Raw genomic sequence first — 15,463 nt, 5'->3', positions numbered from 1 at the left:
TTCAGTAGGACCTTAGATTTCTGTAGATATTATGATGCCTATTTAAAAGCCAGAAACTAAGTGCTAATTAGTGCTAACAGTCTTTAATAATTTTAAGATTAAAGTTATAACAAGGTGTGCCTGTGAAAGATAACCTATGGTAATTCACACATCAAATGATATTTGTGAAATTTTTTGACACTTGTGAAATTTTAAATGACGTTGAAAATGCTATTATGAAAGTGAGGTATTATAATGCAAAATTAACTTAAAGCATGATGTCAATATGGAATAAAGGCGCATAAAGCAGGCTGGAAAGAATTCTACCAAACTAACAGTCCTATCTTTTAGTGATGATATTTCTACAGTGGGCATTTTAAGATTTATTTATTTTAAAAATTGAAAGAAAAAAAAAGTGAAAGATCGATCATCCATTCCCTGGTTCATTCACCAAACAGCTACTCCCCGAGGCCGGGCCAGGTTGAAGCCAGGAGCCAGGAACTCTCCCTCAGTGTGGTAGCAGGGGACCAGGGACTTGGGCCACCTGCTGCTGCCCTCCCAGACATATTAGCCAGCAACTGGATCACAGTGGAACACACAGGACTCGAACCAACACTCCAATAAAGGATGCCAGCATTGCAGGCAGCAGCTTAACCTCTTCGCCACATGGGTCCTGTGTTTTACTTTTCAATACATTACTTTTAGGATGAGGAAAATGAGAGTCAACTGACACGAGCCAGCAAGTTAGGAAGACGGCTGATTGTGCTCAAAGGGACTTTTCTGCTCCCTCCTGACCTGTCAGAGGTAATTTCCCTAAGAGTTCAGTGTCCTTGACTTTTATTTTGTTTTTTTTTTGAGTCTGACTTAGAAATGCTCCCTTATAGAATGTGTGTGAAAGCGCTGTGAAAAGTATAAAGGAACACACAAAGGTGAGCAGCACATAATTAGGTCTTTGTGCAAACGGTGAGTTTCTATTGACAGGAGCCATTATCACTGTGTACAAGAGCAGACTTCCCTGTGGTGTGGGGGGTGTCCCGTGTTTGCAGAAACCTTGTGTGACTGTGTTCCTTCCACTCACAGTTGGCTTTCTGCAAACAGTCTGCAACAAAAGAGGGAGCTGCAGGTGAAGGCCAGCCTCGCTGTGCCTACAATCCAAGATCCACTTATGGCGGAGTGTGAAAGCAGGGTCCAGGGGGATCATAACCCCTTGCTCTTCCCAGCATGTAATTTAGCAGGTACTGTTGAAAATGATATCTCACCTGATTCTCCCAGGCACACCGAGATGCAGCTGGAGGGAGCCCATTGGACAAGGGAGGTGAGCATGTCCATGTCCTTCACGGCACACAGCTCCTGGGGCGGCAGAGCCAGGTCTGCAACTTAGCTTCTCTTTCCCAACCTCTGCGCTTGTCTGCCATGGCTGCCTCCTACAGTCCTTACCTTCCTGGCTTGCGGTCTGCTTGGAAATGTACCTAGAAAGAACAGGACAGGGATGTATCCATCAGGTGCTCTTTTTTTTTTTTTAAAGATTTATTTTATTTTTATTGCAAAGTCAGATATACTGAGAGGAGGAGAGATAGAGAGGAAGTAGAGCTGCCAGGATTAGAACCAGCGGCCATATGGGATCAAGGCGAGGACCTTAGCCACTAGGCCACGCTGCCGAGCCCTCCATCAGGTGCTCTTACTGAACATGAAGTGAGGGGAAATTTAAGAGAGGGGCAATTCATTCACTCCTGGCCACACATTCACTCGTAACAGCAAATCACATGCATACTGTGCCATACTCTTTTTTTTTTAAGATTTATTCATTTTTATTGGAAAGTCTGATATAGAGAGAGGAGATAGAGAGAAGAATCTTCCATCTGCTGGTTCACTCCCCAGATGCTCACAAGAGCTGGAGCCGAGCTGATTTGAACTGCCTCTGTGTCTCCCAAGCAGATGAAGGGTCCCAAAGCCTTGGGTCATCCTTGACTGCTTTTCCAGGCCACAAGCAGGGAGCTGGATGGGAAGGGAAGCAGCCAGGACACGAACCGGCACCCATATGGATGCCATACTTGAAGGTGGAGGATTAGCCAATTCAGCCATTGCACTGGCTTGGCATCCCATGCCATACTTTTTTCAAATGCAATTTGTTTTTTTGTTGACGTCAGTCTGAGGGAGTGCTGCTTCATTAAAAGGATGTTACTCCTACCTCTGTCAGCCTCATCACATCTGTTGCTCCTGACACCTTGATGTGAACACCAATTTCTGGACCCCACATCTGAATCTTGGTGCCGGCCTTTCTGTTTCCCAGGCTGCACCCCTTCTTCTTCCCAGTGACCTTTCCTGTCTTGTTCTCTTTGATGTATCATCTTCCCATGCTAGACCGTTGTCTCCATGTCTCTTCCTGTCACCACATTTCTCCTTTTCCACTCTGTTCTTCTCTTTCCCTGTTTCAGTCCTGCCCAGTGAAGTATGGCCCTACACAAAATTAACTTTTGTTTTGGAACGGAGTTCGATTTTCTCTGATAGAATTTGTAAGTGGATGAGTAGATCGGGACCACTAAGGTTTTTTTTTTTTTTTTTTTTTTTTTAAGATTTATTTATTTTCATTGGAAAGGCTGATTCATAGAAAGAAGGAGAAACAGAGAAAGTTCATTCCCCAGGTGGCCACAAAAGCCAGAGCTGAGCCAATCCAAAATGAGCAGTCAGGAGTTTCTTCTAAGTCTCCCACATGGGTGCAGGTCCCGAGGCTTTGGGCCATCCTCAGCTGCTTTCTCAGGTCACAGGCAGGGAGCTGGATGGAAAGTGGAGCAGCCAGGACATGAACTGGCACCCCTATGGGATCCCAGTGCATGTAAGGTAAGGATTTATCCACTAGGCTATCGCGCCAGGCCTGGGACCACCAAGTTCTTTTCCGATTCTGGAGCTCAGGATGTAGAGACATTTCCTACGCAAACCTCAATTGTCTTTCCTGTAGCTGTACTTTCCTGGTTTGAAAGAAGCTGCCCACGGTCAAAGAGAGTAGCCCAGATCACATAACTTCTGTCATTGGCTGGAGAATTCACAAAGTGTGTCCCAAGTTGATACAGTATTTAATTTCAGGTTGGGGAAACTAGAGGTACCTTCATGTACCCAGAAGGGGGCTGAGAGAGATGAAAAGCAGGTTCAAAGCCCTTCTACCAGGAGTTTACACATTCTCTATTCCAGAGGTGAAACTCTGAAGGAGGGTTATCTTGCCATCTAAATGACCCAAGCTTCACTCCTGAAACCCCCTCAAGCAGAACTACAAATTCCTTCCACCCTAACCTGAGCCAGGAGTAGCTGAAGTCACAGAATCTGAACTAGAAACCCCAGTTGAGCATGCATCTCGCCACCCCCACAGGCTGGTTGGGCAGCTTTATACCGTTGTGCACCCAGGTGTCTCCATCCCCAGGATAAAAACCAGATGTCGGGCCTGCTCCACTGGGTTACAACGAGAACTAAGTGTGAGAATCTATGGGGACATGCTTTTAAAAACTACAAAATTGCATATAAATATAAAATGGTATTAATAGCAGCAGCAGCACCCACATATTTATATTTGTGAGGATACAATTAGGAACAGTGGTAATTAATCAGGAACTGTGTTGCCCCAAATTATTACTGTCTCCTGGTTTAGCAAGTTTGAAGTCAGTGTAATCACTAAGCACCGTGACCTTGAAAGCAGAACATTTCAGCTCTACCACCAGCAGTGTGACCTTGGCAACGATATTTACACACACACAGGTACTTCAAAAAGTTTAGTTAAAAAAGAAGTTTATTTTGGTGGCAAAAATATTGAAATGTTGCATAATTTATTTATAATTGCATTTAAAAAAACTTTTTAAAGATTTATTTATTTTTATTTGGAAGGTCAGATTTGTGGACTGGTTTACTTGCCAAATGGCTGCAACGGCCAGAGCTAAGCTGATCTGAAGTCAGGAGATGGGAATCACTTCCGGGTCTCCCATGTTGGTTCAGGGTCCCAAGGCTTGGGCCATCCTCCACTGCTTTCCCAGGCCATAAGCAGAGAGTTGGATGGGAAGTGGGGCTGCCAGGACAGGAACTTGGCATCCATATGTGATCTCAGCACTTGCAGGTGGCGTTTTAAGAAACAGACCCAGCATGCCAGGCCCTAAACTTATCTTTTTTAAAAAAAGATTTATTTTTATTGAAAAGGCAGATATTCAGAGAGGAGGAGAAACAGAGAGAAAGATCTTCCGTCTGATGGTTCACTCCCCAAGCGGCCCCAATGGCTGGTGCTGTGCCAATCCCAAGCCAGGAGCCAGGAACTTCTTCCAGGTCTCCCACGCGAGTGCAGGGTCCCAAGGCTTTGGGCTGTCCTCAACTGCTTTTTCAGGCCACAGGCAGGGAGCTGGATAGGAAGCAGGGCTGCCGGGATTAGAACCAGGGCCCATTGGGATCCCAGCCGTTCAAGGCCAGGACTTTAGCCGCTACACTATCGTGCCGGGCCCTAAGCTTATCTTCTAATTCTATTTTCTAAGTGCTTCTGGGAGTACACAGGTGCATGCATGTGTGCACATGTGGAATACATATATACATATATATATATATATACACACACAGAGCAAGGATTTATTGGGGGGTTAGGTAGTACATCAAAACAGTCTGGTATAAGGCTTGGCATATAATGAGTTCTCAATAAACAACAGGTTTTGAATGTATTAGATATATATTGAGTTCCTACAATTTGTAGGGCCTAACTTGAGTTACGAAAGAAAATGATGCATTTGGCATGATAGCCTAGCAGCTAAAGTCCTGTCCCTGAACGTGCCGGGATCCCCTATGGGCACCCAGTTCTAATCCTGGCAGCTCCGCTTCCCATCCAGCTCCCTGCTTGTGGCCTGGGAAAGCAGGCCCAAAGCCTTGGGATCCTGCACCCACATGGAAGACCCGGAAGAGGTTCCTGGTTCCTGGCTTCGATTTGGCTCAGCTCCGGTCATTGTGGCCATTGGGGGATTGAATCATTAGACGGAAGATCTTCCTCTCTGTATATCAGACTTTCCAATAAAAATAAAATAAATCTTTTTAAAAAAGAAAAAAGGGTAAGATAAGGTTGTTTTGGTGCACATTTTTTAAAACCATGCTTAACTTTTCCAATACACATTTTCCTTATACCTTTTGAAGCTCCCTCCGCTTGTCCCACATGATTGATGCTGAATGAAAATGATCCATTCAAGTTTAGAGCACCTGACCAAAGAACTTTCAAATAAGGACACGTAGTCAACAACAATAAAAACAGTCACTACACTCTGGATAGTATCTTGAGCCAGAACGAAAGCCAAGAGCATCAGAGTAGATGGAATCTGTGGCGGGCCGAATACTGAGCAGTTCCCCAGTAGCTGGAGGCTACTCCTGTAGAAAACCCAGTTCCTGAAGACTCACGTTCGGAAACAAGACATAACCTAAGCCCGGAGGTGACCCTAAGCTCTCGACCATCCTTCCTACTCCCAAAGCCGGGGAGGCACTCCCGCGTGGGATCCTGGCTAGCCCAGACGTCTGCGCCCTGCCCAAGCACCCACCTGGCTTTCTCTATCCTGCTCCCCACCTGATCCTCTTTGTCGGGGACTGGGGAGGCGTCCTCGGTGACGGAACAGAGGCCGGGAGTGTCTCAGCCCCCGTGACCGCTCTAGAGACAGCAACTGCAGCCATCCAACCCGGTCCCGGTCCCGGTCCCGGTCCCGGGCGCAGTGTCTGCGCATTTGGAACCTACCCCTCTGTGCGCACCAAGGCACCGGCTGGGGAAGCGGCTCCTGGTCCACCACGCCGCCGCCCACCCGCCTGCTGGCCGGAGGAACACGGGAAACCCTCGGGGGCGGGCAGGGGCGGTGGCGGCGGCCAGACCCCGCCCCACCCCGGCCTGCACCCTATCGCGGCCGCCGGCCTGGTCACGCGGAGGGCTTTGCTGCTGGCTCCGGGCCAGCGCCCGCCGGCTGCGGGAGTCGCGGTGGGCTGGGGCTGGTGCTGGGACAGGGGCGGAGGATAGGAATAAGTACGGGCGGGCCGCTCCAGTTCCCCAGCCGCACACAGCCGACCCTAGCCACGCCGAGCGGCGCCGCGCCAGGCGGCAGGATCCTGAGCACCCATGCTGCTGACGCTGGCCTGGGGCTCTGTCTTCTTCCCTGGACTCTTCGCATTTTGCACCTGGGCGCTGCGCCGCTCGAGGCCGGAATGGACGGAGACCGACTGCGCGATGATCAGCACCAGGTACCGAGCGCGAGCGAGGGCCGGGGCGCTGCCCATCCCTCCAGTCGCGCGCCACTGTCCAGCGCCCGGCCCCGCGCCGCCGTGGGCGGAAAAGGGGGGCGACAGGAAGCGAGGGGGCCGCCTCCCCTGGCCTTGCTCCTCCCAGTGGCGTCTGCCTCGGCTTCCCAAAGACCCTCTGCGAACTCCCCGGAGGGATGGGGTTTGGGGGGAGGACAACCTCTTTCGAAGCTACTGCTCACCTCACCGCCCTGACATCCCAAGGAGTTTGGCCTCGTGCTGTCCACAGTACTGGACCGAACATGCCTTCTTTCATTTTCCGTTTCTACCCTGGTTAGGCTCGTTTCTTCGGTACAGGCTGTGCTAGCCACGGGCTCAGGGATCGTGGTCATCCGTTCCTGCAACGACGTGATCAGCGACAGGTAACATTGAGGCCCTGGGCTGGGGAACTCTTGCGGGCTGGCTATGTTAGCTGCTACAGGCTCTCGTTCTTGACCAGCACTGGCTGGTGGGCAGCTGACTGAGGTGAAAACATGGTCATCACGATCACTGCCTTTCTCCTCTTCCTTCCTTCAGCATCCCCAGGTTAGAAGGAAGGAAACACAAGGAATGCCAGGGAGTCAGGGAGTCGCAGGCACATGCCAGGTGGCTGTTAGGAGTGTTGTTTGCCAAGTGGGAGTATGGCTTTGGGTTCCTGTAAGTGATTTCTCTCGGTTCCCACTCCGGAGTGTCCACGAGGCCAGGTATGTCCAGTGCAGGCAATGGAGCCTTTGGGTGGAGAGGAACAGACTCACTCCACTCTCTTGCAAAATGCTGCTCGTCTTCCCTCTGGACTTGCCATTGCTGGTGCTTTTGGCAAACAGACCTGTGTGCGTATGTATTGGAGCCTAGGCCAGAGGCAGGTAAAGAAGTGTGTATCCGTCTGCAGTCTGAGTCCATCAAACTATAAGTTAAGGCCAGAATGGTGTGGATTTTATAATGTGTATATATATATATATATATAAATGATGTTTACATAGTTGATTAGGGTAGGAAGAGTCAAGGATTAGAAACCATTGTTCCCAAATTTTCTTTTTTCTTTCTGTGTCTGAGGGGAAGATGAGGGTGAAGCCACACCCAGCCACCCAACCACCTCAGTACCTGGGGATGGGGAACGGACACCCAATGTCATCCCAGGGTCCCTGATGTGGAGCATGCGCCGAGGGTTCTGCTCAGATGGTTTTGATAATTCTGAAATGCTATTGATCTCCTCGCTCCAAGGATGAGGAAATACTTCCAAGGTCCATTGGCTGGCATAGTCCACCTTAGAGTTCTCTATTCATCCAAATACTTGCTGCCAATGCTTGGCTGGGGGAGTTGACCAATTTGTTCTGTGCTCCTTCCTCTGCACTGGTACCAGATGTCCTCTGCAGGCCCCAATGGACTGCCATATCCTCTGTGTGCGTCTGGGTATCCATCCACTGTCTAAGCCACTGAGGAAACCCAGCTCTGACACATGCACTCCACGGTCAGACCACAGACCCTGCAGTTCTCTTGATGGTTGGAGTTCTGAGTCCAGCAGTTCAGTTGTGGGGATCCTCAGCGAAACCTTATCTGAGGTGATTCCAGACCATGGGGTCCAGCTCAGTCTGTCACCCACATTAGCCTATGCACACACTAGTAGTTGCAATTGCTGGGTTAGTTCTGTCTCCAGCCCCATCTCTTATGTAAACCAGTGGCTGCTGCGGCCCAGTCCAACCCTGCCCACTACACAGTCGGCCCTCATGTATACCAGCAGGAACTGTAGCCTAGTCAGATTGACCCCCAATAACCCCTAGCAGACCCACCCAACCCTGGTTCTTGTGCTTGCCAGTACGTGTGGCAGACTGGGTCCAGTCTGTCCCACATTCTGTTCAGCTCTTGTACATGTCAATGGGCGTTGAAGCCTAGCTCAACCCAACCAACCCCACTATCCAGCCCACACTCATGTCAGTGGGTGCCACTGCCTGTCTAGCCAGGTCTGCCCCCACTGTGGTTCTCATGTTCACCAGTGGGAGCTGCTGCCTATCAGAGAGGTGCCCACTGTTTTCCTGCTGGACCCACTCCCAGTCCAGGATCTTGTACTCTCCAGGTGGTTCTGCAGTCTAGCTTTACAGGATTTGCCCCCCAGTCCCAGCACTTGCCAGCTAATGCTGTGGCAAAGTCCAACCAGACTGCATTTACTCTAGCATATATATGCACTAGTGGGTATAGTTAGCCCAGCCTGGTTCTCCCCCTAACCCAGTTCACAAGCAGGCCAACAGGTGTGGCACTGCCCAGCCTGGCCTGCCCCCAGTCTGAGCTCTCATGCTCACCAGTGGGAGCAGTGGCCCAGCAGGGAAGCTCCACGCAACCCCTCACCGGACTTGCAATCCCTCCCCTTCTGGTCTCTCATGTGCTGATGGGTGTTATTTCCAGTCTGGCATGGCCCACTTCACCTCAGCATCTGACATTGGGTATTGTAGCCTGGCCCAGCCTGGTGTGCCTACGGTTCCAGCTCATGCTGGTGCGTGTTGCCTTCCAGCTCAGCCCAACTAGCTCCCAGTCCTGGCCTTAATATGAACTGGTTGGTGCTGCAGCCCAACTCGGCCCATCCTGCATTCTGGTTCTCAGATCTGCCAGTGGGTGTTAGGAACTTCCAGCCTGGCCTGCCCCCAGACCTGAGCCACAAATATGCTGAAGGGTACCATAACCTGGCCTGGTCTGGGCTGCTCCCAGCCTTGATTCTTGCGCTCACCTGCAGGGACTGCATCCTGACAGGAATTCCCCAAGCTTCTCTATCAAGTCTCCTCCCCATGGCAGATGTCATGCACACCAGTAAGTCCTTGGCTCACACTGACTTCGTCTACCTCCTGTTCTGGCAGGAACAGCAGCCCTACAGTACCAGTCCACACCCATTCCTGTTCTTACTGTTGGGTGTTACAGCCCAGCCACACCTGGTCCACGCCCAGACACAGCTCTAGCATGGCTCAGCAGGAGCTGAGACCTAGCTCAGCCCATTCTACACCCACCCTGGCTCTCACGAACACCAGTGGGTGCTGGAGTCAAGTTCAGTCTGGCACTCCCCAGACCCAGTCTACACCCATTCCTTGGAATACTGCAGTTACGTCCAGCCCAGTTCGCCACCCTCAGAATGGTGTGGTTTGTGTAGTATTTGGAACGGAGCCATGTAGTGTTTTTTAACCTGCCACTGTAGAAATACTGTTGCTTCTCCCTGTCAAACCAAAGCATGGTGGGCAGATGTGCCAGGGACAACTAGATAACCCTTCCTCCTCCTCCTCCTCACTTGTCTTTGTCCCGTGCCAGAAAACAAGGGCACCCTGGCTGAGCATCTGTCTCACTGGGCAGGGATCCTGCTGTTAAGATTTTCTTTTTAAGCAGAACCGGTTCCTGGTGATAAACTTGAGCATTTTCCCATCTCATACAACAAGCTTCCTCAGTGCCCCCACTCTGCCAGATCCAATTCCAAACCAGCCTCTTCTGCAATGCTTAAGCCACGATGAAGGCAGAGCCCACTGCAGTCGATGCAGTTAACATGGAGTGCCAGTGGCAAGCAACCCCTGTGCATTTCAAGAAGAGTCCCATGTAATAATGGGCAGTCCCATAGCACTGCTGTGTCTGCCCTCAGAACCTGAATGCTTCTGTGGCTTGAGCATAGGAGCAAGCCTGTTTGGTTTTAGCTTTCTCCTTTCAGGTCTCTCTATGCCTCAGAGTCTTGCTCTACAAAAATGGAAACAGGCACTGTGTTTGTTCGTGTGTTCCCCTATGAAAGGAGGATGCACAAGGATGTTTTAGGCACTTCTCTTATCTAAGAAAGAAGGCCTTATGGGTGCCCATGATGGACACCAGATCTTCTGTTATGATTCGCCTACTCTCACTGCTTGCCTTCACGTAGCAGTCTATGGAAGGAAAGGGTATCTAGAAATGCCCTCTCCCAGATTTTATACATGGTGTGGTGTGGAGTCAAGGATTCCCATCAGATTCTTAATGGAGGATAGATGCTTAAAAAGGACTTTATCTTTGATCTCAGAGATGTTTTCTGTTTTGGCACTTTAATTTGGATAGTACTTTCTTTTTTAAAAAAAAAAAGATTTATTTTATTTTTATTGGAAAGTCAGATATACAGAGAAGAGGAGAGACAGAGAGGAAGATCTTCTGTCCACTGATTTACTCCCTAAGTGGCCGCAACAGCTAGAGCTGCACTGAGCTAGGAGCCAGGAGCCTCTTCTGGGTGTCACACATGGGTGCAAGGTCCCAAGGCTTTGGGTCGTCCTCAACTGCTTTCCCAGGCCACAAGCAGGAAGCTGGATGGGAAGTGGGGCAGCCAGGATACTAGCCGGTGCCCATATGGGATCCTGGTGCGTGCAAGGCGAGGACTTTAGCTGCTAGGCTATCGCACAGGGCCCTGGATAGTACTTTCTATATTTAAGAGGTTTCCAGTTTTTTTAATTCTCACAATAACTCTTTCAGAGAAGACAGATTGCTGCTTTTGTTTTTACAGAGACAGTAGATTACAGGCTAGTGGTGGCTAAGATTATCATCCAGATCTCTTGTAAGTCTTCAGAGATCCTATCTGCGAGTCACAATTTCAGTTCTTACTAAATTGGTACTGTGTGCAAAAATATTAAGCCCAATGTTACACTGAGGGGACATAGCACTTAATTTTCAGCCATGCATTCAGTAGTTATTTTATTTGGGATTCAAGAATGCAACAGAGGGGCAAGCAGTCGGCACAGCAGTTGAGATACCACCTGGACCCCCACAGCTCTTATCAGAGTCCTGGGTTCGAGTGCTGCTTCTGCCTCTGATCTAGCCTACTGCTAAAGTTTGGGGACAGTAGATGATGTCTTAAGGAGCTGGTTTGCTGCTACCCTATGGGAGGTCTGCAATGAGTTGCAGCCTCCCAACCGTGGCCTGGTATAGACCTGGCTCCTTCTAAGTTTCAAGTAAATTTTTTTTTTTTAAAGGAAAGCAACTGAAACTACAGATGGACAGGATAATTTTTTTTTTTTTTTTTTTTTTTTTGCCTAGCTGGAACCTAATTAATTTACCTACTGGTGTACTGTGTTTGCCATTACTATTTGTTTTCCTTTATTCGTTATTTAGCTATGCTGCGGTACCTGAGGGGTCATTCAGGAAGACAGACTTGAGTGGCATGCTCTGCAGAGTAAATGAGCAACACTGCATTTCAGGGGACTGGTGCCTTAGGAAATCGCCTCTAAGACCACGTTAAAACACACCTGGGCGGGCCCTGCACTTTACTCTCGGGGGAGGAGACTCAAGCACTTGCAGGGGATGCTGACAGAACCGGAGTGTGAGAGTCATAAATTGTTTCACTGGATACACGGGAGCCCAATAGCAGCTTGGTAAATCTAATCCAGTGCCACCTTGGTAAATCTAATCTGCCCCATCACAGTTTATTCTTTTGTTTAGATGTTGTTTCATATATAGTCCTATAGAATGCCACCCTGTAGTCACTGCAGACTCTCCTCGCCAGCTGCTAGAGGGCACGAGTGAACTGATTCAGTGAACACTTGGTTCTTTCCCGGGATGAGGGCTTAGGAGCTGCTACTGAATGAACTGTGATGGGGCAGATTCAGCCCGGTGTCTGCCACAGGCTCTCTCCTGGTGTCTGACTGCTGGGATGTGGTCCCTGAGCTCCTGGTTTATTGCCAGACTTGTCCCCTCCCCCCTTGCCTCCCAAGGAACAGAACTGGGATCAGCCACTTTTGCACGGAAAATGGCCATCATGGCTCCCAGAGGCCCCCTAGAGTGGGATTGACTGCAGTTGGGGAAAATTTGTGGGTTCAGCAGTTTAAATCAAGAAACTCCCAGTTCTTGAGCAACTAAGGAGTTCAACTGGAACGATTGGATTAGTTGGGACTTGGGACATTTTCCAAACCGGTTTCTTGGTGGGGCTGCTGAATCATTTCGGATACCTGCATCCCAGTCAGTCTGTGCCACAAAATGCCAAGAACCCATTACAAATGCGTAGCTACATCATGCAGGTAGCGACAGCTGCTTCAGCACAGTGGGGCGGAGTAGATACCTGTCTTTTGCCTCTGACGGGCATGGATTTGCCCTGAAGTGTTGAGATCATGGCCTGCGCTGCTTCTTTATTTCATAAAGTACCTGGAGTAACAGCAGCTCAGGGAGCCAAAAACAGAAGGGACTCTGGGAGTACGTGGCTTTGAGCCTTCCTGTTCGACATCCATCATGATTTCTTAGGCCCATCCCTGTGCTTTCTTTCAGGCACTGGCTTGCCCGAGAATATGTTTGGTTTTTTATTCCATACATGATCTATGATACTTATGCCATGTACCTCTGTGAGTGGTACCGAACCAGAGACCAGAACCTCAGCCACTCCAGCACGTTCCGAAACTTCCTAAGTCAGAACCGCCTCATGATCACGCACCATGCGGTCATTCTGTTTGTCCTTGTACCGGTTGCACAGGTATGGCCTTCCCCGACTGCAGGGCAGCATCAGCCTTGGGTCCTCACTCTCTCCGGGCTGCTCTGCATCCCTCCCCTTGTGCCAGCTGCTTGCACTCAGAGGATACAAATCATTAAATCTGAAGTATACTTGATGGTCATGACCAACTATTCTTTTTTTTTATTAATTATTTTGCATTATGTGACAGTTTCATAGGCTTGACCAACTATTCTTTTGAGCCATCCCCTTAGTCCTCTGTGATTTCCTTAGCAGGTGTCAGAAGTTCTGCCAATCAGATATTAATATATGAAGTACCAATAGAATACAAAACGGTGCTCCCGTAGTGACAGAGTACTGAATGATGATACAGAAGCACTCAAAAATAGCATTATGTCTTCTCCCCAGGTTCATGTTTTCCCCGTGAACACCTTCCTAGCCAGAAAGGGAGAGGGCAATGCAAAGAACACACACAGTCCTGAGAACCTATGGAGCAGCAGGCACTTCAGAGCTCTGGGCTCTGTCACCTGGATGGAGAGACTGGGCCCCTAAAAGAGGTTACTTCTGTCTCAATGTGGCTGATCGAAAGTTGGTACCACTAGGTTAGACTGCTTTCTTGGAGAAAGTAGGGACCAAGGGTATTATCATTAGGAGGTTTTACTTGATTGCTATGGGACTCATCATCTACCACATGGCCTGGCACACTTTTTTGGACTGGACAGGTTCAGTGTCCCTGGCATGACTAAGACACACAGAAGGGGTTACACATGGCCTTTTGGCAGTTGTGGAAATCCAGAGGCCTCTGGGTGTGTGACGCTGTAAGGGTCTGCGTCGATCCAGGGATGCAGCCAACCCAGTGCTGCTGCTCTGAGGCCGCCAGAGAGGGCTACACTGGCTTGTTGGGCACTTCCCAGGCCCTTCCTGGTCTGTTGTGTTCACCCGTTCCCAGGCAGGACTTTCCCTCTGGTGTGTTGTCAACCTCCAGCTCTTACTTCATCTGCAGAGACTCCGGGGACACCTTGGGGATTTCTTTGTTGGCTGCATCTTCACTGCAGAATTGAGCACTCCGTTTGTGTCACTGGGCAGAGTTCTGATTCAGGCATGTATATATCTATATCTATATCTATATCTATATCTATATATATAAATGGAAGGGCAAACAGAGTGTGGGAGGCCACGGACCCTGCTTTTCCTGTGGAGGGTGGAGGGTTTGGAGAAATGCCCTACTGCTGGAAGAGTGGAATTGGAGACCCTTCAGTAGACTTCACCATCAGTCTTTCCTGGCGGGGTGGGTGTGTGTTTGTAGGTTTGAGACCTCACTTGTGTTCTCTAATGCATTGTTCTGTTAGTAGGGTGGTCAAGCCAAGTTCAGTGTCATTACTAGAACCAGGAGGCCATATGTACATATAGCTGTGGTGGCACTCAGCCTTCTCTCCAAGTGTGGAATATCTGATGACCTGGATTAGGATTAGCCCATACACCTGCTTGACTTCTCCTGAAGTGGGACTGGGGCTAAGCATTCCCTGACGCCCCAATCTCTTGGTGACATCGCCTTCTCTTGCCCCTTCTGTTGCAGCTAAAGCAGCAGCACACCCTCCTGTACAAGGTGAACGGAATCCTCACGCTGGCCACCTTCCTTTCCTGCCGGATTCTCCTTTTTCCCTTTATGTACTGGGCCTATGGCCAACAGCAGGGGCTAAGCCTGATCCAAGTGCCATTCAATATCCCTTTCTACTGCAATGTGGCCAATGCCTTCCTCATCGCTCCCCAGATCTACTGGTTCTCTCTGCTCTGCAGAAAAGCAGCCCGACTCTTTGATGTTCCCGAGGTCAAAAAGGATGGCTAACCACTCTCGCGGGGTCAGGCAAAGAGGCTGCCTCCTCACCATAGCTGCGTCTCACACTCAGCGTTCTGTGGACCAAATTACTACCCTGGATGGTCTCAGCCTTTATATATTGATAAGCAGATGGATTTGAGTTTTTCTAAAGAAGTATTCACATTGCCTCCCTCTTCTAACCTGCTCTTTTTGCAACAGCATTTTTTTTCTCTTAGTAACAACTATTGGATCCTGTCAGGCCTCCACTGGCAGCAAGGTGTTCTCACTGTAAGCCTAAGGATGCATCCTTGGGGTTATCTCCAAAACTCTGGGAGGTAAAAGCAGGGGTGTGGCCATCAATGGACCAGGGTGATAAGTGACTGGGCAAATATTGGCGGCCACCAACTCTTTGTGCCACTAAGGGTGGTCTCTATTTGCATTAGGCCAACAGAGCGAGCCATGGCTTGGTTACTGAAAGAATGTCTGCATGCAGTGTTGGCCTGGGAAAAAATCATCGTGGAGAGCTAATTTTTAAAAATTGTTTACTAGATAACCCATGGGTTCTTTGTCTCATCCTCTCCTCCCTGTGTCAGCAATGAATTCCCGTGTGTACTGACTTCCAATTGGAAGTCTCCCTGGCAGAGGGAGGCAGGGATGGAAACTGATGTGCTTGTATAGGTAAGAGACCAACAGGTCAACATGACCTTTGGAGGCAGACTTGCTAAAGAGACCAAGGTGAAATGTGTGGACCTGTTGCAAGCTGTCACAAATGCTATTCCTTGTTTAGCAAGTTCCCTCATGCCCAGCCTCCCCCGTGTCCACATGCCCAGGTTGCTTTCCTAACAGCTATGCTGGGTGACGCAGTCTCCGACATGGTCCTCTTCATGTGAAGCTCTCCATCAAGAGAAGGCACATCCAGCTAGCAGAGCGCTTCCCACAGAGCCCCTGGTACGCCTGTTGGTGGTCGGATGCTCATTCCTATGCTGAGCATACTGCCA

At 49.5% G+C, this 15,463-nt stretch overlaps 2 protein-coding genes across 4 annotated transcripts in view; one reads left to right on the top strand and one right to left on the bottom strand.

Moving 5' to 3' along the window:
• The window catches only part of VPS53 (VPS53 subunit of GARP complex), a 164,394-nt gene extending 163,094 nt beyond the window's left edge, over window positions 1-1,300 (bottom strand). Inside the window, exon 1 of the mRNA XM_058676665.1 lies at window positions 1,239-1,300. The gene's annotated coding sequence lies outside the window, so the exon portion shown is untranslated. The remainder of the gene's footprint in view (window positions 1-1,238) is intronic.
• A 4,514-nt stretch (window positions 1,301-5,814) lies between these two features.
• On the top strand, window positions 5,815-14,670 carry TLCD3A (TLC domain containing 3A). Of its 3 annotated transcripts, XM_004593948.4 has the most exons (5): window positions 5,815-6,204; window positions 6,540-6,623; window positions 12,472-12,673; window positions 13,653-13,748; window positions 14,226-14,670. In XM_004593948.4, exons 1-5 carry the CDS (start codon window positions 6,083-6,085, stop codon window positions 14,493-14,495), a joined length of 774 nt encoding a protein of 257 aa, XP_004594005.1. In that variant the 5' UTR covers window positions 5,815-6,082; the 3' UTR covers window positions 14,496-14,670. The 3 variants fall into 3 exon arrangements, with proteins under 3 accessions (XP_004594005.1, XP_058532649.1, XP_058532650.1); XM_058676666.1 differs by lacking the exons at window positions 13,653-13,748; window positions 14,226-14,670 and adding an exon at window positions 13,058-13,411; XM_058676667.1 differs by lacking the exons at window positions 12,472-12,673; window positions 14,226-14,670 and having other exon boundaries at window positions 13,653-13,710.
• The last annotated feature ends 793 nt before the right edge of the window (window positions 14,671-15,463 follow it).

This window comes from Ochotona princeps, chromosome 17, assembly GCF_030435755.1.
Source record: "Ochotona princeps isolate mOchPri1 chromosome 17, mOchPri1.hap1, whole genome shotgun sequence".
NCBI lineage: Eukaryota > Metazoa > Chordata > Mammalia > Lagomorpha > Ochotonidae > Ochotona > Ochotona princeps.
The sequence above is the reverse complement of the archived record's forward strand: the minus strand, read 5'-3'. Positions and strand labels throughout refer to the sequence as shown.

What these genes read in the sequence shown, in the direction of transcription:
- TLCD3A (XM_004593948.4), top strand. Translation starts at nt 6,083, where the DNA reads ATGCTGCTGACGCTGGCCTGGGGCTCTGTCTTCTTCCCTGGACTCTTC. An exon ending in TGCGCGATGATCAGCACCAG is followed by an intron (nt 6,205 to 6,539) that starts GTACCGAGCGCG and finishes TACCCTGGTTAG; the next exon opens with GCTCGTTTCTTCGGTACAGG. An exon ending in AACGACGTGATCAGCGACAG is followed by an intron (nt 6,624 to 12,471) that starts GTAACATTGAGG and finishes GCTTTCTTTCAG; the next exon opens with GCACTGGCTTGCCCGAGAAT.